This window comes from Podarcis liolepis (assembly GCF_965112155.1).
Source record: "Podarcis liolepis genome assembly, chromosome: W".
Taxonomy (NCBI): domain Eukaryota; kingdom Metazoa; phylum Chordata; class Lepidosauria; order Squamata; family Lacertidae; genus Podarcis; species Podarcis liolepis.
This window is the reverse complement of record NC_139568.1, coordinates 7,384,916-7,405,512: the sequence shown is the minus strand read 5'-3', so window position 1 is coordinate 7,405,512 and position 20,597 is coordinate 7,384,916. Positions and strand designations below refer to the sequence as shown.

At 45.4% G+C, this 20,597-nt stretch overlaps 1 protein-coding gene across 1 annotated transcript; it reads left to right on the top strand.

Moving 5' to 3' along the window:
• Nucleotides 1-4,516: 4,516 nt before the first annotated feature.
• LOC310697838 (uncharacterized protein) lies at nucleotides 4,517-13,416 on the top strand (the record flags this gene model as incomplete). The annotated part of the gene is made up of 8 exons (XM_083484463.1): nucleotides 4,517-4,583; nucleotides 4,715-4,752; nucleotides 4,903-5,019; nucleotides 11,484-11,563; nucleotides 12,080-12,176; nucleotides 12,317-12,400; nucleotides 12,714-12,818; nucleotides 13,168-13,416. The coding sequence occupies 8 exons, from the start codon at nucleotides 4,517-4,519 to the stop codon at nucleotides 13,414-13,416; spliced, it is 837 nt and encodes a 278-aa protein (XP_083340589.1).
• Nucleotides 13,417-20,597: the final 7,181 nt, after the last annotated feature.

The window sequence follows — 20,597 nt, the reverse complement described above, 5'->3', positions numbered from 1 at the left end:
AAAATTTGTTTTGAGACTGGGTCAATCCCTCCTGAAGCCATATCCTCTAGGGCTGGCTGTTCAACTTCTCCTTCTTGCAAACTTAAAACAGTTGGGGCAGATGATCTGCGTGGCTGAGAAGTCAAAGTTGTTTGTAACAATTGTTGTACAGATTGTTTTGCTTTCGTTTTGGCCGCCCTTGTTTTTCCTGTGCCACTCATCCCACAGCTGCCTATGCGTCAAGGTCAAACTGTAAGCAATCCCATGGGAAAGACAGTCCCAAGTGTAAACAACAAGACAAAAGAAAGCCAAAATAACATGCAGTTCCCAGAGGCTTATTATTTCCAACTCCTCTAGGGGGAGCACCCCTGTAGATCAGAAAGAGAAAGAAACTTTTTCCGCCATTAAAATCCCAACAGTCTAAAAGTAAATTAGAAAGGCACCTTCAATATCCCTTTAACTTGCAGAGCTTTTCCAAGATAAAACAAAGTTTCATAGATGGTGCAAGTATCAGTTTTCTTATTTGTATCCAACAATAGCACTCAAAGTAGCACTTTCAGCATTAAATACAGTTTCCGCAATTTGACAGTTCATTTGTATCCTGACAGTCCGCAGATTGGGTTTCTCGAGTTTTTTTGTAATCCACCAGGAAAGGGGGAAATTCCAGTCCAAATCCAATCAAATTAGCACAAAACTAGTCCTTTTTACTTCTAAATAGCAAGTTCGAACGTTGCACAATGAAATCAACTTCTTTTATAGTCCCTTTCAAAACGCTTCCCGCTTGTCGGGGTCTTCGCTTTGATCATTAAACAGAGTCGGAAGATGGACTTCCTGTTAACGTCTCCCGTTTTCAGCCGAATTATTAAGCTTTAGTCCCGTAAATCTTATAATCCTTACTCACGAGTATGAAGTTTTAGAGCCAGATGAGGACAGCACTCATCAGCAGTAGCCGCGCGGCTTCGCTTCCGCGGAAAGAGCGATGAACTCACAGCACCGCTCCCCCTTCCACGTTCCGGAGCCCCTTACGGGGTACCTTCTGCGTTTCCAGGGTTGCTTCTGGTGCCCGCCGAGTCCCACGGCCACAGGCTCACTCTGCCTGTGGTTTTTCTTGATGGGTCTCCGCTCTGCCGTAGCGGACGACCCTTTTCCGCGGAGCCCCTCTTCACAGCGCGAAGAGGACCGCCATTGCCATTTCGCGCCGCCTCCAGAAGTCAAAGCCCATAAGGCATTTAAAGGTCATATCATTAGGAAGGCATTGTTTAATGTTTGGACAAGATATAAGGACTTATTGGAAAATAAAACACCAAGGTGGCTGTCACCAATGGAAGCAAAAGCCTTGAAAAAGCTCAATATGGAGACTAAATGGCCGACATATTCTGAAATTTTGGAACAAGAAGGAGATAAACTGAAATTGCAAAGTTTTGAAAAATTAAAAAATAAGGTGAGAGATTGGCTCCATTATTATCAGATAATGGAGACATATAATTTGGACAAGAAAATTGGCTTCCAGGTGGAAAAGTCAAAATTAGAAACAGAGTTATTAGAACCTAAAACTAAAAATCTGTCAAGAATGTATAATCTGCTGTTGAAATGGAATACTCAGGATGAAACGGTGAAATCTGTTATGATTAAATGGGCACAGGATGTTGGACATAATATTATGTTTGCTGACTGGGAACAGTTATGGACCACAGGTATAAAATTTACGGCATGTAATGCCTTAAGAGAGAATATTATGAAAATGATATATAGGTGGTACATGACCCCAGTCAAGCTTGCAAAAATTTATCATTTGCCCGATAATAAATGTTGGAAATGTAAAGAAGTTGAAGGTACATTCTTTTACCAATGGTGGACGTGCCCAAAGATTAAGGTTTTCTGGGAAATGATATATAATGAACTTAAAAAGGTATTTAGATACACTTTCCTGAAGAAACCAGAGGCCTTTCTCTTGGGCATCGTTGGCCAATTGGTGCAAAGGAAGGATAGAACTTTTTTATGTATGCTACAACAGCAGCAAGAATACTTATCGCAAAGTATTGGAAAACACAAGAACTGCCCAACTGCCCACCTTGGAAGAATGGCAGATGAAAGTGATTGACTATATGGAACTGGCAGAAATGACTGGCAGAATTCGAGACCAGGGGGAAGAGACGGTGAAAGAAGATTGGAAGAAATTTAAAGACTATCTACAGAAATATTGTAAAATTAATGAATGTTAGAATGATGTTGGATTGAGGTTGTGTTTTCTAGCTGTAAAGGTTAAAAGAATATGAAAAAAAATTGGATTTTTCTAAATAGATTAAAATTTAAGGTTATCAGAAATATACATTCAGATTAATGACTAGGGTGTAAGAAGGAGGGAAAGAAATTGCTGAACGAAATAAATTTGAATTGGAATACAAAAAAGGGAGGTATGAGGAGGTCCAGGAAATAAGTTAATGAAAGACAAGTGACAAAAAGTTGGAATTGTTTTTAACTGTTTTTTCTTTTTTTCTTTTTATTTTTATTTTTCATTTTGTAATAATATGAAAATTTCAATAAATATTTATAAAAAAACCAAAAAAAAAAAACACAGTAATCCCATGGGCATTGAACCAGGCCCTTGTGGTCTCTTCCAACTCTATGATTCTATGATTCTATGATTCTATGATGCTCTATGGGGTTCAGGTCAGGCGAGTCTTCTGGCCAATCAAGCACAGTAATCCCATGGGCATTGAACCAGGTTTTGGTACTTTTGGCAGTCTGGGCAGGTGCCAAGTCCTGCTGGAAAATGAAATCAGCATCCCCATAAAGCTTGTCTGCAGAAGGAAGCATGAAGTGCTCCAAAAATCTCCTGGTAGACTGCTGCGTTGACCCTGGACTTAATGAAGCACAGTGGACCAACAGCAGCTGATGGCATGGCTCCCCAAATCAACACTTCACACTGAACTTCCAGCATCTGGCATTGTGTGCCTCCCCATTCTTCCTCCAGACTCTGGGTCCTTGGTTTCCAAATGACATGCAAAAGTTGCTCTCATCAGAAAAGAGGACTTGGGACCACTGAGCAACAGACCAGTTCTTTTTTTTCCTTTAGCCCAGGCAAGATGCTTCTGACGTTTCTTGTTCAGGAGCGGCTTGACAAGAGGAATATGACATTTGAAGCCCAGCTCCAGGATCCTTCTGTGTGTGGTGGCTCTTGATGCACTAACTCCAGCCTCAGTCCCCAGCACGTTTGAATGGTCTTTTCCTGACAATCCTGTCCAGGCTGTGGTCATCCCTGCTGCTTGTGCACCTTTTGCTTCCACACTTTCCCCTTCCGCATAACTTTCCATTAATGTGCTTTGATACAGCACTTTAGGAACATCCAACTTCTTCTGCAATTACCCTTTGAGGCTTTCCCTCCTTATGGAGGGTCTCAATGATGGCTTTCTGCACAACTGTCAGGTCAGCAGCCTTCCCTATGATTGTGCTTCCTACTGAACCCATTGCAGGTGTTATGGATTGAATAGCTACTGCACCTTTTCACAATATTCCAATTTTATGGGATTGTTAATTTGGGTTTTTTATCAGTTGTACCCCATATTCATCACAATTATAACAAATAAAGGCTTGACATATCTCGCTTTGCATGTCATGAGTCTATCTCATATATTAGTTTCACATTTTTTAAGTTGAATTACTGAAATAAATGAATTTTTCCATGATATTCTAATTTCCCGAGTTTCCCCTGTATGTGTGGGGTTTTGTGTCAGCATCACTTGCGTGGGTTCACTTACTATTCCCTTGTTGCATTTCCTTGGTGGTGAGAGAGGTTGGGGGGTGACCTAGGGTGTGGTTGGTGGTCTTTGGTTGGCTGCAGGGAGATTTGTTTTTGTGTGTGAGTGGGCACCTAGGGTACAAATAACCAGAAACTTCATCAAACTATACCTCCACAACTACAACCCCTCGTGGCGACAAATCAACAAATACCCGAGGAGATGCAACAACACCACATGCTCCTTTCCTTGTTGATACGATGTCCCGCAGCCGAAGTAGTGTGTGAAATGATATGGGTCTGCCTGCAACTGTTAGGCCACCCGTATTTGTGTTATAGCTATGCTGCAAAGACTCCCTGCCTTCTCTTACACACACACACACACACACACACACACCATTTTGGTTGTAGGCTTCTGTCTCAGGTTTTGAAATGTGTTGGGGAGGGGGCTTTACTGGGTTGTTTTTCACCTTTATTATGCATTTTGTGTTTCTATATTGCGATTTTTATGTTGGAACCAGTGCTTTTTTTCTATTTAAAAAAATGTTTGGGGTACTCTCATTTTGACTCAAGAAAATCACCATTTTATAGTTCAAATCGGGGAAAATAAATGCAGTACAGTAAATGGACAAAAATGCAAAGATTCACAAAATGTTTTGGGGTGTGCGTACCCCTTCATCCCCCCAGAAAAAAGCACTGGTTGTAACTGAGACCTGTGGGTATAGGGCGGTATAACAACAACAACAAGAAGAAGAAGATCTGCCCCTCTCCTTCTCTTCTAGGTTCAGGCGAGTGAGGGACATGGCAGCCCGCAAGAAGAAGGGGACCCGCAAAGTCCCCAAGAAGTCCAGGGTTGCTGTGGGCCCACGTGAGCAAATGCTTCCTTTTCATTTTGGAGCGTAAGGAGGGGTGGCCTTAATGCTCTAATCCTCAACTGTGGAAAATAAGTAGAAATGAACTAACCTGCCCCCATGTCCTTTCCTGCTTCTCTTGTTGCAGATGGTTCAGAGACTGGCAGGGTCTGGGCATTGCCTGTGGTTAGTATTTGAGAAAACAGCACAGTACATACGAAATCCCTCACCCCCACCCCCCCATCCACCAGTGCTGTTTGTACCCCCATTTTGGCGGTCTCAGATGCAGAGGAGCCCTCCTGCCATGAACTGACAGCCTGACTCCTGCCATTTCAGCAACTGGAGAAGGATGAGATGTTCCTCTGCTGTGTGCTGTCCACTTGCTTGGAGGCCCACCAGAGAGAAAAGGACAGGTTGAGGTACTCCAAGAAGATGGCCATCAAGGCAATTGCAGTGAGTGAGAGGTTGCATGAGGTATCCAGGGGTGAGGGGGGCAGGAGAGCTGGGGATGGGATTGGGGGGATGCTGGGCAGAAGGAAGGCCTGGCGGGGTCTGGCCAAGAGAAGGGTTGTGCAGGCATTTGGCATTACATTGCCAATTCCTGCACTGAGTTTGGGGTTGGAGGAATCCACCTGATGTCCGTAGGGAACTGACGTTTCCCCCCTCTGCCCTCTGTTCTCTCTTTTTTTTTTTAATGGTTTTTATTGCATTTTTTCCAATTACAGACAGAAAAAAGAATGAAAAAAAAGGACAAGAAAAGAAGATAAAAAGAATCATAACCTTTCAACAACTTATTTCAACTTTCTATCGAACTTCCCCACATCTCCCGCACAATGCATTCTTTACAATAAATTTATCAGCAAATTATAACCTTGTTTCATGTGTTTCTTTTATACTTTCAATTGCAGTTTAAGTTTAAATCCCTTATTATCCATTTACTCTGAAAGCAAAACATAATATCATTTTTAACCATTTAAACTTTGATTCTTTCAATAATATTATCCAATTTCATATATATTCCACTCTCATTGCTGGGGCTAACATTTCAAGTCATGCGGCATTTTATAGTTCATATAACTTATAAATTTTTTGCAAATAGTCCTTGAATTTTTTCCAATCCTCCTCCATTGCTTCCTCTCCCAGATCTCGGATTCTGGCGGTCACCTCGGCCAACTCCATGTAGTCAATCAGTTGCGTTTGCCACTCTTCCAGTGTGGGCAAATCTTGAGTCTTCCAATATTTGGCGATAAGAATTCTTGCTGCTGTGGTAGCATACATAAAAAACGTTCTATCCTTCTTTAACACCTTTTGGCCCATAATGCCCAAGAGGAAGGCCTCCGGTTTCTTAGGAAAGGTGTACTTAAACACCTTTTTTAACTCGTTATAAATCATTTCCCAGAAGGCCTTCACTCTTGGACAGGTCCACCAAAGGTGAAAGAATGTTCCTTCAGCCTCCTTGCACTTCCAACATTTGTTATCAGACAAATGGTATATCTTAGCAAGCTTGACTGGGGTCATGTACCACCTGTATATCATTTTCATAATGTTTTCTTTCAAGGCATTACATGCCGTAAATTTCATACCGGTGGTCCATAACCTTTCCCAGTCTTCAAACATGATATTGTACCCAATGTCTTGAGCCCACTTTATCATGGCTGATTTAACTGTCTCATCCTGTGTATTCCATTTAAGCAGCAAGTTATACATTCTCGATAATACCTAGGTTTTTGGTTCTAACAACTCTGTCTCGAGTTTCGATTTTTCCACCTGGAATCCTGTTTTTTTGTCCAACTTAACAACCTCATTAATTTGGGCATAATGAAACCAATCTTGCAGCTTATCCTTTAATTTTTCAAAGCTCTGCAACCTCCAATTGTCTCCATTTTTTTCTATTAATTCCCAATATTTCGGCCAGCCGGCCTCCATATTGGGTTTTTTCCACGCCTTAGCCTCCACTGGTGATAACCACCTCGGAGTCTTACTTTCAAGTAAGTCTTTGTATTTCATCCAGACCATAAAAATTGCTTTCCTGACAATATGGTTTTTAAACATTCCATGTGTCTTTGCCTTGCCGTACCACAAATACGCATGCCATCCTAACGAGTTGTTAAAACCTTCCAGGTCTAGGACATCTGTATTCTCTAATAAGAACCAGTCTTTCAACCAGCAGAAGGCTGCCGCTTCGTAGTATAACCTTAAGTCTGGCAGGGCAAACCCCCCTCTTTCTTTTGCATCAGTTAGTATTTTAAACTTTATTCGGGGCTTTTTGCCCTGCCAGACAAACTTTGAGATGTCCCTCTGCCACTTTCCAAAACATTCCACTCTGTCCACGACCTGCAAGGTTTGAAATAAAAACAACATTTTTGGCAAAACATTCATCTTTACAGCAGCAATTCGGCCCAGCAAGGAAAGCTTCAGTCTCGACCAAGTTTCTAAATCTTTCTTAACTTCTGACCAACATTTCTCATAATTGTCTTTAAACAAATTCAAATTTTTAGGCGTCAAGTTTACCCCCAGGTATTTCACTTTCTTAACCACAGTTAACTCTGTTTCCTTCTGAAACCCCTCTGTTTCTAAAGGCGTCAAGTTTTTCCCCAAAACTTTAGTTTTTTGTTTGTTCAACTTAAATCCTGCCACCCGACCAAATTCTTGTAACAGTTCCAAAACTCTTTTTGTACTAGATTCTGGCTCCTGTAGTGTTAAAACTAAGTCATCTGCAAATGCTTTCAGTTTATATTGTTTCACTCCGACCGTGATCCCCTGTATTTGCCGGTCCCTCCTAATCATGTTCAGCAGAATCTCCAGGACTGATATAAATAATAGGGGGGATAGGGGGCACCCCTGGCGTGTTCCTTTTTCAATATGGAACTCCTCTGTCACCACATTGTTCACTATCAACTTAGCTTTTTGTTCTGAATAAATTGCTTCTATGCCATTTTCAAACCCCCGTCCCACTCCCATCCCTTCCAAATTTTTCTTCATAAATTTCCAAGAAATATTGTCAAAGGCCTTCTCTGCATCAATAAAAATTAACACTGCTTTAGTGTTAATATTTGTTTGCAAAAGTTCCAGAATATCTATAATATTCCTAGTATTGTCAGACAAATGCCTACCAGGGAGAAAGCCTGCTTGGTCCTTATGAATTACTTCATTTAAAACCTTTTTCAATCTACTTGCCAAAATGTCTGCAAATATTTTGTAATCCACATTTAGGAGTGAGATGGGACGGTAGTTCCTAAGTTGAGTCTTTTCAGTTTCCACTTTAGGTATCAATGTGATTAAGGCTTCTTTCCACGTTTCCGGTGCCCTTCCTCCCCCCATAATCTGATTACAAACCTCCATTAGTGGTTGAATCAAGTAGTCTTTTAGTGTCTTATAGTACTTGGAGGTCAGCCCATCTGGGCCTGGAGATTTGCCCAGCTGCATATTCTGAATGGCATCCTCAATTTCCTGTTGTGTTATTTTACAGTTCAAGATTGATCTCTTCTCCTGAGATAATTCTGGTAAGCCGTTAGCTTTTAAAAACTGATCCATCTCAGACACTTCCTCCGGCCCTTGTGTGTACAACTTTTTAAAGTATTTCTGGAAACACTTTCTAATTTCACCTGGTTTCTGGATATTTTTCCCTTCCACCTCTAGATTGGTAACATAATTTAGTTTCTGTCTTTTTTTCAACTGCCATGCCAGCAGTTTCCCACATTTATTTGCTGACTCAAAAGATCTTTGTCTCATTTGTTTAATTTTCCATTCCACTTCTTGATTTATCAATTTCAGATATTGTGCCTGATGGAATTTAATTTCTCGCAAGATCTCTTTAGATTTTGGTTTAGATCTCAATCTTTTCTCTCCATCTCTTATCTTCTCTAATATTTTATCCTTTTTCCCATTCCAGAGTTTTTTCTTAATTGTGTTTTGTTGTATCAGAAACCCCCTCATTACAGCTTTACTCGCGTCCCAGATTGTTCTTTTTTCCACTGAAGTGTTCAAGTTGATTTCAAAGTAGTCCTTTAAAGTTTTTTGGGCCTTCTTTACAATCTCTTGATCTCTAAACAGGGTGTCATTCATTTTCCATCTGAAGGAGCCGGCTGGAGTAAGTCTCACTTCCATTTTCAGGGCGTTATGGTCGGAGCAAGTCTTTGGGCAGATTTCCACTCTTATAGTCTTTGGTGCCAGCCCTCTAGTTGTCCAAATTTGGTCGATTCTTGTCCATGACAAGTGGGCCTCAGAAAAGAAAGTTCCCTCTCTACCTAGGGGGTTCCTTGTCCGCCAAATATCAATCAAATCCATATTGTCTGCCAGTTCAAAAAAGGTTTTCGGTAGTCTGCCATCCTTGGTTAAATTTTGGTTTTGTGACTTATCCATCAAGGTGGAGACCACCCCATTCATATCTCCCATCATAATGATGTTCGAATAGTCCAGATAGTCCAATAATGTCTCATGTAGCTTCTTATAAAATTCTGATTTCCCCTCATTTGGTGCATAAATTCCTAATATCAAAACTTTTTCTCCTTGAGTTTGTATTTCAATTGCCAGGATTCTTCCCTGTTCATCTTTAAACAAAAATTTCGGTGCTAGGTTCTCCTTTGCGTAGATCACCACGCTTCTCTTTTTTACTTTATCTGATGAAATAAATTCTTGGCCTAGTCTTTTGTTGATCAATACTTTCCTGTGGAGCCTAGTCACATGCGTTTCTTGCAGACAAATTATATCCAGATGTTCCTTTTTCAAAATATGGAAAATCCTTTTTCGTTTTTCCGGGGAATTTGCCCCATTAATGTTCCAACTATACAGCTGCAGAGACATCCTGTATCAATCTGTTGTTGCTCTTTATGGGGTGTCCTCTTTTTTGTCCGGGTCCGAGGGAGATGGTGTTGGTTCTACTCCAGGCTGTGGCGGAGGCCAGGGGACTGCTGTTCCCTTCTGAAGATCCTCTCCGTGGTCCTGCAGGAACTTCTGATTGTCCTCTTTTGTTTTAATTCTAACCTTCTTTCCTTTGTAGTTAAATGATAGGCCTTGTGGAAACTCCCACCTGTAGGGTATCCCGTTACTTCTCAAAAGTCTTGCTAGGTCAGTGTAAATAGATCTGAGATCCAGTAATTGTTTGGGTATATCCTTATAAATTTCCGCTCTTCTGTCCTGGATCTCAAGTGACTTATTAAAATGAAGGTCAAGTATTTTGTCTCTCTCCTGTTTAGTCCTTAGGATAATCAAGCAGTCTCTGGGTCTGTCCTTCCTAGCAACTCTTCCCAATCTGAATGCAGTTGTTATTTTAAAGTCTTCGTCTTCCTTTATACCCCAGAATTTGGAAAATTCTGCTGTCAAGTAGCCGGTCAAGTCTTCTTTCTCAAGCTCTGGGATAGAGCGTAATCTCAAATTATTTTCTCGATTTCTCAATTCCACCATAGACAGGTAGGCCTGCTGGTCACCAATGTGCTTGTGTAGTGGCCTTACCTCTCCTTTCAATTCATCCACTTTTTGAATTGCTTGGTCAGCTTTTTCATTCGCAGTTTCGGCCAATTTCCGGTTCTCAGACGTAGCGTCTTTTAAATTCCCAATTGCTTGTGAGTGCTGTGCCACTTGTTCAGATAGTTTTGTAATAGAGGATGTGGCTAGGTCAATTTTTGCTGTTTGGTCGTCAACCTTCTTATTTAAAATTGCAAATTGTTGTAACATTTCCTTTAGAAGTGTATCAGATCCCCCTGCAGCCATATCCTCTGTTGACGGCTGTTCAGCTTCCTTTAATTCAGCTGTTGTTGAAGGTTCAGTTCCCTTCAATTCAGCTGTTGTTGGAGGTTCAATTCCCTTTAATACAGCAGGAACTGATGATCTGCGTGACTGAGAAGTCAAAGTTGTTTGCACAAGTTGGCCTTTCACTGCTTTCGCTTTTGCAGCTCTTGTTTTCGGAGGGCCACTCATTCCACACCTGTCTATGAGTCAAGGTCAAATTGTCAAATGTTCCATGGGAAGAACAGTCCTCAATGTAGATAACACCAGCAGAGAGTCAAAACAAAGTTAGTTCCCAGGAATTTGTAAATCCCAATCTCCACTAGAGGGAGTACTGTTACAGTTCATGAAAGAAGGAAGAAAGTTTTAGTCGCCATTAAAGTTCCTGCAACTGAATAGTTTGACAATAGTCCTTAAAACTTTTTTCCACTAGCAGAGCCCTTACAAAATTGCCACAGAATCACATCCAAAGGTGCAAGATACAGTTACTTGATTGTATCTTCCAGTATTGCCTCTATGTATCTATTTCCGCTTTATAAATTGTATCCGCAGAAAGCACTCTTTTCCCCCGCTATCCCGAGGCTGGGTTTTAAACTTTAAAGTCCACCTTTAAAGTCCACAAAAGGAGAAGGTTCCCAATTTGCATCCACACAGTAAAATAAAGAAAGAAGAAAACTTGCCTTTCATTTCAACCTCCAGTTCTATCAGACGCATGATAGTTCCAGTTTTATAATCCCTTTCTACTGCTTCCAGCTTGTCAGATCCTTTGCCTTTGATCTGTAAGCCTTGCCGGAAGACGGACTTCCTTTTTTTCGTCTCCCGCTTTCAGCCAAATTTAAAATTTGTAGTTCCAAAGTAGAGTAATTCTTACTCACGAGTAGATAATTTAGGATCCAATGGTTAAGGAAGAAAGGTCGGCGCTCATCAGCAGCAGTCGCGCGGCTTCGCTCCCGCAGAAAGAGCGATGAACTCACAGCACCGCTTCCCCTCTGCGCTTCCGGAACCCCTTACGGGGTCCCTTCTTCGTTTTTGGGGTCGCTCCAGGTGCCCGCCGAGTCCCATGGCCACGAGCTCACTCTGCCCGTGGTTTTTCTTAGTGGATCGTCGCTGTGCCGTAGCGAACGATCCTTTCCTGCGGAGCCCCTCTTTAGAGACTAAAGAGGACCGCCATTGCCTGTTTCGCGCCGCCTCAGGATCTCATGGGACGGATTACGTGCTTTACGCAGCCTGAATTGGTCCTTGCTACGGCACTGGAAGCCCTTTACCAACTGAGGTATACCGCTTTTTTTGAGCTTGACGAGGAGCTGGTGGGGGGAGGGGAACAGAATGTGGAAAGGTGTTACCAGACCTTGCCACTGCAGTGAATTCGATTGGAAGAATTGCTTACAATTTCTTGGGTTTCTTGCGTTCAAAAAGCTTTATTCATGCAGCAACTATTTACAGGATGAGTGGAGATGTGTGAGAGAAAATAGAAGCTATATTGTCTAGAGATGACTGCGAAATGGCTCAGCTTTTAGGGGTGGGATTAACTAAGACCTAGAGGCTTGCAACCAAGTGCCAGGTAGACTGCCACATAAACAGTGCCCTGGTGTGTTTATTTTACCTTTATTCATTTTTACCCTGTAAAATCTATACGCTGCTTGATTGTCAAAAGTGGTTTTAGCTAACACATGCATTCACTAGAAGTTCAAGAGAATCACATGTATTTGATGCTCCCCCCACCCCACCCCCAATATGAGGAAGACTCCAAGGAGACAGAGTCTAAAAAGGTTTCCCTCCTTCTCTCCAGCCTCATGAAGCCCAAATTACCACTGAAGCTCCACAGCCTGATTGTGCATGCAGCCTTTGCGGCGGTCATTGAGGTCAAAACTGAGCCCGACAAGCAGGTAAGTTGTTAGCCTTGAAATTTGACTTCTCTAGTTGTTGTTTCTTCTTCACACGCTTTAAGCATTGCTCCCATTGCTCAACATCTGATCTCTCTTTCCCCTGCTTGGCGCACCCTCTCCCTCATTGCCATTGCCTGCAGGAGTTAGAGGAACGTTATACTCTGATGCTGGGAGGCCTCCTCTGGGAGGCCCCAAGCACTAAGACCCTGAACTTGCTGATGAATGTAAGTATCTTGATGGCCTCAGTGGCTGTTTGACCTAGAAAGCTTTCATGGAGAAACCGCCACCTAGCAGTGCACCTCTTGGGCCCTTCCCCTCTTGTAAGGCAAGCTGGCCACATGGACGTGCCAGCAAAGGCCCACTAGCCGAGACAGCCAAAGGAGGGCCTTGGATGCAGAGGTACAATTTGGGGCTGGAGGACATTGCCATTTTAGAACAGAAACGGATCTCTCTCTGAGAGTGTAAAGGGCTTCACAGTGGTCTGCCTCTTTCCCCCAGACCAGCCTCCTGATCCTGAGGCCCCCTTTCCTCCCACAGGAACTGAGAGGTTACACAACAAGTGCGATTGCAGCGGAGAGGCAACTGGCAGCCAGTGGCATTAGCTGGCTGATGTCCTGTGCAAGAAGGCTCAGTTGCCTGAAGGTAAGTCTCTCACCTTTGGCACCTTCACAGCCCCAAGAGGCTCCCAGAGTGGCTTGTGAAAGGATTCCCACAGGAGGAATCACAGTCCGGTATCAGGCGCACAACACAATGTGTGTCCCTGGGAGGCCGGACAAGGCTGGAGACATTTCCTGCCCTCTTCCTTGATCTTACACTTCCACCTTGGGGCCAGGCAATAGAACTCACTCATCCCATGATGGAAGCAAGTCTTCCCTGGCTTGGGTCTGCTTCCATGTTCTCTTGCACCCATTATTTTTTTTTTTTGGGGGGGGGGAGAGTTTAGGATCAGATCAGTCATCTGATCCAGTACGGTCTTTTCCTTTCTCTACAGCATGCTCTCGTCCCTCTGGAGCTGGCTCACTTCTGCCCCAAAGAAGGTAACACCCACAGCCTGGGGACATGGGACGCACTTTCCAGACTAAGGAGAGCCCACTCAGTAGCTGCAGCATCCTTGCTTGATGCAGACCTCCTGGGTCATGTGGCTGTGAAATCCTGCCACAGCACAAAGATGGCCAAACTGCAGGCTTGGAAGGAGACGTTGCCACCAAAGACAGGATCCATAAAGCCTCCTTGTAAATAGGGTGGAATGGGGGCCAGGTCAATTTGGTGAATCAGTAAATGTGGCAGAAATTCATCTCTCTTCTCCTTCATTCTCTTCCAGATGACATAAGACTTGATGTCAATTTTTATTACGGGGATAAGACACAAGTTTCAAGGCTCAGCGATGATGGAGTGGCAAGTTTTGCTTGCTGTTTCATTGTGTGTTGTTGCTAATTGTGATCATTGCTGTTGTTTTAGAATTCTTTCCTATGCAATATTACTTTTTTATTGCTTTTAAATTGTTGCTTTTTAAGTTGTCCTTGTAAAGGAAAGTGTTCTGCTAATGTTGATTGTACTCTGAATTGCTTCAAGAAGCCTCATAGTAATGAATAATATTAAGAGTAATAATTACTTTACCTGCCTTAATTATAATAAAGCATTGACATGCATATTTTAAATTAGCGGTTAAGGTCTTGAACTACACATTTTAGTAGTTTCACATCTGTATTCTTTACTGTGTTCTAGCTTATAGATTTTGATTTTAATCTACATGTATATGAGAGCCAGTGTGGTGTAGTGGTTAAGAGCGGTAGTCTCTTAATCTGGGGAATCGGGTTCGCTTCCCTGCTCCTCCACATGCAGCTGCTGGGTGACCTTGGGCCAGTCACACTTCTCTGAAGTCTCTCAGCCCCACTCACCCCACAGAATGTTTGTTGGGGGGGGGAGGGAAAGGAGAATGTTAGCCGCTTTGAGACTCCTTCGGGTAGTGATAAAGCAGGATATCAAATCCAAACTCTTCTTCTTCTTCTACATGTTCTCTATTTCTGTATAAGTCCATATTCTGGTTTGTGACTGTAATAAATTGATTCGTTCATTCAATAAAGCTTCGGTGGTTTTGAAATTCAGTAAATTGTCTCTGCCTCCATTTTTTGGTATTGAGGGAAACGCTCTATAAAATAATCAGAAAACATCAGGGTTGTAGTCAACACCAGTCCTTTCCACAGCAGACCTATTTAAATTGAAGGGCACTAATTATGTGGCTGTGTTGATTTTGACGCATCTCTTCTGAGTAAAACTCAGTTGACTACTCCTCACAGGATATCCTGGAATTGTAGAGTTGGAAGGGACCACAAGAGTCATCTAGTCCACCCCCTGCAATGCAGGAATATTTTGCCCAACGTGGGGCTTGAACCCACGACCCTGAGATGAAGAGTCTCACACTCTACTGACTGAGCTATGGGCAGATATCTTGTTTGATAAATGTGTCCCTTGGAAACATTTTGGTTTTATCCTCTCTGCAGGAGTTGCTATGCCTGATCATTCCATCTAGTTCTGTCGAAAGAGAGGTGGGGGTTGTTTTCTGATTTCTTAATTGTGAATATTTGGGGGGGAGGGGAGGCATAGGTGGAAAGGAGATACTCAGATGGACCAGAGTGAAATGGGGCCGAGTGAAATTGGGGCTTCGGGATGGCTTGGGGAAGTCTAAAAGTGTCACATCCAAACCAAAACTCTGGGTTGTTGGATGCCCCTGCCTTCTGTCATCATTTGAGCTTTTTTCTGCTTCCTCTGTCTGGAAGGAGGCCAAAGCCCACTTAAACATAAGAATGATTATAAGAGAGCATTCATTCAACAGCCAGAGTTGAATGAAGACAATGTGCTAGGAGGAGAATGAGCTAATTAAACCATTCTGCAACACACACACACACACACACACACACACACACACACACACACTGCAATCCGAACCCCAGTGCTGTTATGAGGACAATGGTCACAACCACACATTTCAAGAAGCATTGCACTAAGAGTCACAGATTCACCCAACACATCCTGGGAACCTCTGTTTGCTACAGATCTAACATCTCTCAGCACCCTTGGCAAACTACAGTTCCCAGGATTCTTGAGGGAAAGCCTGGACTCTTTCAAGTGGTGTAAGAGCTTTAAATGTGTGGTGTGGAATTCCTCCAAAATAATCGGGGAACTGTGCAACCCTCTCTCTCTCAGGCTACGGTCCTGCCCCAGGCTCAGGAGGAGGACGGCTCTTTATTAGATTAGGTTTGTATCCTGCCTTTCTATTTTCATGCTCAAGGCAGCTAAACCGTCAGAACTACAGAAATCAATTATAATAATCAATACAATAAGAATAGCAATAAGAATTATTTACCAAATCTGTAATGGGAATTGGGGTTGCTTGTGCGTAAACTGCAAACTGCTCCAAGCTAGCCATATAGCTAAAACTTTCCCTGGTTTGACAGCCCTTGAAACGCGACTGTCTTAGTCACTGGCAGAATCCGTCAGTGGGCGGGACCTAAATTTCTTCCAACATAAAAGTTGCTTGACTCCAAGTCTCCTCCTAGATTCTCTGCGTGGAAGCCTTCTGCGCAGCGTGGGCATGCCAAGCGGAGGTCCTGTGCTCTCTCCGCTGATTTCACTGGAAGAGTCTCTGAGCCTCCCCTCCGCCTTACTCTCAGCTTCCCCTTTCTCCCTGGTGTCCCCTGGATTTCTTTCCCCCGTGGAAGCTCTCTCTCTCTCCTTGCTAGTTCCCTCCCCTGCATTACTGGAGCGACTTTCCTCTCCTCTTCCCTCTGATGGCAGTTCCCTGACATCCACCTCCCTCCCAGGGCCCTCCCCCTCTCCCCTCCGTTCCTCGGACGGCGACGCGGGAAACCCCCGGAAGGAGCTCTCCCCTTCCTCAGAGGATTGAAACACCACTCTCCATCTGTTGCTATCTCTTTCCGCTGCCCAATCTCCCCAGTCGGATTCCTCTCCCTCGGCTTCCCTTCCTTCCTCCTCTGCTGAGGCTGGCCACCCCTCAAACTCTTCTTCATCCTCCGTGGTGCCAAATTGCTCTCCCCAGAACCTTCCAAGGGGTTTGGGATTCCTTGGGAACCTGCTATGAAACTCCTCCTGCAGATACTCATCCCTGATCTCTTCCGCAGGAACCCAAGCATTTTCCGACTCTGGTTCCCCTTCCCAGGCCACCAAATATTCCACCCTTCTCCCTCTCCACCTTGAATCGAGGATTTCCGCTGTCTGCCCACTGAATTCCCTTTCCTCCACCCGTGGATGCCTGGGGATTTCTCTTTCTCCTCCCTGCAATTCCCACCCTTCCCGGTACGGTGAGAGCAAGGACCTGTGGAACACCGGGTGTAGCTTCATGTTGGTGGGCAATCTTAGTCTAAAGGTCACCGGATTTACCTGCTGCGTTACTTCAAAGGGTCCCAGTCGCCTCGGCTGTAATTTCTTACACCCCCCTTTGAACGGTAACCCTTTGGTTGACAACCACACCTGATCTCCAACCCTTATAGTCTCCCCTTCTCTTCGGTGCTTGTCTGCCTGCCTCTTGTATACTTCCTTAGCCCTCTCCAGGTTAACCTTAAGTTGTTGGTGTAAAGCTTCCATTTCTTCCACAAATTGTTCGGCCGCCGGCACACTCCACCTCCCCTCCCCCTCCCCTGGGAAGGCCCTGTGGTGACACCTGTAATTGGCCATGAAGGGACTCATCCCCGTGGACACATGTTCAGTGTTATTGTATGCAAATTCGGCCAGCGCTAGCTTTTCCACCCAATCGTTTCCCCTTTCGTTGACGTAGCACCGAAGGTACTGCTGAAGTACGCTATTAGCTCTTTCTGCTTGTCCGTTGGTCTCCGGGTGTCTGGCCGTCGAGAAGCTCACTTCGATGTCCAGCAGGCCCATGAGCTTCTTCCAGAATCTGGAAGTAAATTGTCTGCCTCTGTCGGACAAAACCCTCAAGGGGGCGCCATGCAACCTGAAAACGTGATCTATAAACAATCTAGCTGTCTCCTCTGCTGTCACTGCACGCGAGCAAGCAATAAAATGGCACATTTTGGTCATCAAGTCCACTACCACCATGACTGCTGTTTTCCCTCTGGACTTGGGTAAATCGGTCATAAAATCTATGGATACCACCTCCCATGGCCTTTCCGGGGTGGGTAAGGGCTCCAGTAACCCCGCGGGTGGTGCCCTCTCCCCTTTAGCCCTCTGGCAGCGCTCGCACCCCCTTACGTATTCTCTAACATCTTCCCTCACTCTTGGCCACCAGAACTGCCTGGTGACTAGCAACATGGTCTTGTGTTGACCAAAATGTCCCGCCGTGGGGTTATCATGTAGTTGTTTGAGTACTTTTCTCCTCAAGTCCCCTTCTGGTATGTACAATGCTCCCTTATAGTACAACGCCCCCTCCTTTTCCTCAAAACCCCCCTGATTTTCTTCTGCGTCTCGTATCTCCCTGATTTTAGTTTGTGCGTACTTGTCATTCCTCATCAACCCGGTTAGTTCTTGTCTCCCTATCAACACTCCCCCACACACCCATCGGTCCTCGGGTATCACATGTCGTGCTTCTGGCTCTCCCTCTCCTTCCACGTACTCTGGTTTACGGGAGAGGGCGTCTGCCCTGACGTTTTCTTTTCCGGGCACATACTGAATTTCAAAGAAGAACTTGGAAAACTCCTGTGCCCATCGCACCTGTCTTTGGTTGAGAACTCGAGCAGTCCTCCAATATTCCAGGTTTTTGTGGTCCGTGCACACCTGGATCTTGTGCTTCGCGCCTATCAGGAAAAGTCTCCAACGTCGAAAGGCTTCATGAATTGCCAGTAATTCCCGGTCATACACTGTGTAGTTCTGCTCTGACTTGTTCAGCTTCCTAGAAAAAAAGGCACACGGCTTCCACTCTGAGCGATTTCCTGGCTGGAGCAGCACGGCTCCGACCGCTCTGTCTGACGCGTCTGTTTCCACCTTCATAGGCTTCCGCAGATCCACGTGTAAGAGTTGCTCCTCCGAAGCGAACACCCTCTTTAGCTTTTCAAAAGACTCCTGAGCTGCTGCTGTCCATTCAAACTTCTTCTTGCTGCTGAGACAATCAGTTATGGGTGCCGTTAGGTGGGCGAAGTTCTTGATGAACTTCCTATAGAAGTTTCCAAACCCCAGGAACCTCTGCACGTCCTTCCGGGTCTTGGGAGCCTTCCATTCTAGTACTGCCTGCATCTTGCCTGGGTCCATTGCCAGGCCTTTGTCCGACAACCTGTAACCCAGGAACTCCACCTCTCGGGAGTGGAATTGGCATTTCTCCAGTTTGACCCACAGCTGGTGCTCCTGCAGTTCTCTGAGTAGATAAGCACGTCGTCCAGGAAGGCCACGTAATTCTTGTACAGCAGGGACCCCAGCACGTGGTGCATGAATGCTTGAAAGGTGCTGGAGCCTGATTGTAATCCGAAGGGCATCACGAGGTACTCAAAGGCACCCAGAGGGGTGAACATCGTGGTTTTCCATTCATCCCCCTCCCTCATCCTTATCAAATTGTACGCCCCTCGAAGGTCCAACTTGGTAAAAACCTTCCCTTTCCTTACCCTGGCCAAAATGTCATCAATCCTGGGCATTGGGAAGGTCACTGGTTCCGATACCCGGTTGACGGACCTATAATCTACGACCAAGCGGGGCTCCTTGGAGTCTCTTTTGTCCACAAAGAACACTGGACTGCCCCCCACCGCCCTTGATTCTCGCATAAAGCCCGTCTTCAGGTTCTTGTCAATGAACTTCCGCAACTCCTGCATCTCCCTGTCCGACATGGCGTACAGCTTACCCACTGGTAACTGAGCCCCTGGGAGTAGGTTGATCTGACAGTCAAAGGGCCGGTGAGGGGGTGGTCTATCCGCCTCTTTCTCGCTGAAGACTTCTTCCAGGTCTGCATACTGAGGTGGTACTCTCACCTTTTCTCCCACCGCCATCCCTGCCACCCTGGCTACTGCCATCCTTGGGGTTTCCCCTTCGTGGCAGTGCTCTACGCAGTGAGCTGACCCAAAGGTGACTGTTCGCTGGTGCCACCCCACTACTGGATCGTGCAGTGCTAGCCAGCTCATTCCCAGTATGATTGGTGGCCCTGCTAATGTGGCAACGTGAAAGGCAATTGTCTCAGTGTGTCTGGAGACCCTCATTTTCATGGGAGGGGTCTGGTGGGTCACTTCCCCCCCAAGAGTTCTCTCCCATCAATGGTTGTTACTTGCAGTGGGTGTTCGAGAGGCACCACCTGGAGTTGGTGTTCTAGTGCAAAATCCCTGCTAAAGAAGTTGCAAGAGCTGCCAGAATCCAGCAATGCCTTCACCTTAATAGGGTGTCCGTTGGGGAGCTCTAACACCACCTCTATGGCTATGGCTGCCCGGGGGGGGGGGTCTGGTTTGGGCACCTTCACTGGTTGCTCGCCTGGCTGCTGTGCCCGCTCTCCTGCAGCCAAGCCTTGCCGTTTCCCTGCTCCTGCTCTCCCCCAGCGGCCCCCACCATTCCTTGCCACGCCTTTCTCTGAGGGCAGACTCTGGCAAAATGTCCCGGCTGTAGGCAGAGAAAACACTTCCTGGTCGTTTTCCCCTCTTTCTTGCGAACCTCACCGGAGTTTGAAACCCCGCGCGCGCACACTCCTCCAATTTCCATTGGTTCCGCGGGCGGCGCAGGTGGTGCAGGTGGCTCAGGCACGTCTGGAATGCGATTGTCATGCCAACGCTCCGCTCTCCCTTCCCGCCTTTCCAGAGCACGCGCCTCTTGGCGTACTCCCACAGCAAGCGCCATTTTAGTCAGCTGGTCCATCGATTGCGGGCGGGGCGAGCGGGAAAGTTCATCTTTTACCCAAGAGGATAAGCCCTCCTCAAATAGCATTTGTACTGGTTTGGAACCCAGTTCCCACCCGAGTTTGTGGATTAGCATGGCAAATCGTGACCAGTACTCTCTCACTGATTGGTTCCCTTGTTTGCACGCCATCAGCTCCTTGCGTGTCACGCTTTGCTCCACATCACTTGAGAACATATGGTCCATGGCGCTAAAAATTTCCTCAAGTCCTTTAAGGCGGCATTCTCCGATGCCATTAAGGGCCTAATCCATTCTCTGGCCCCGCCTTCCAGGTGCCCTATCACAAAAGCGACCCTTCCCCCATCGTCTACAAAGTCCTCATACTGCAGGTCCAGCGCATATTGCACTTCTGTCTTAAATGCATTATAGTCTCTGGGGTTGCCTGAAAACTTCTGTACTAGTCGCGGTACCTTCCTTGCGATGGGGGTGGGCTTCCCCTGGGCATCCTGAGTCCGCCTTTTATCCAGCCGCGCCGCTAGTATAGCCAGTTGCTGCTCCAACTCTCTGTTTCTCTCTTCGAGCGTTGGTTCCTTCCTGGCCCCCTCTCCGGCACCTGCTCCTCCAGTTTGACTCATGACGCTGCCTCTG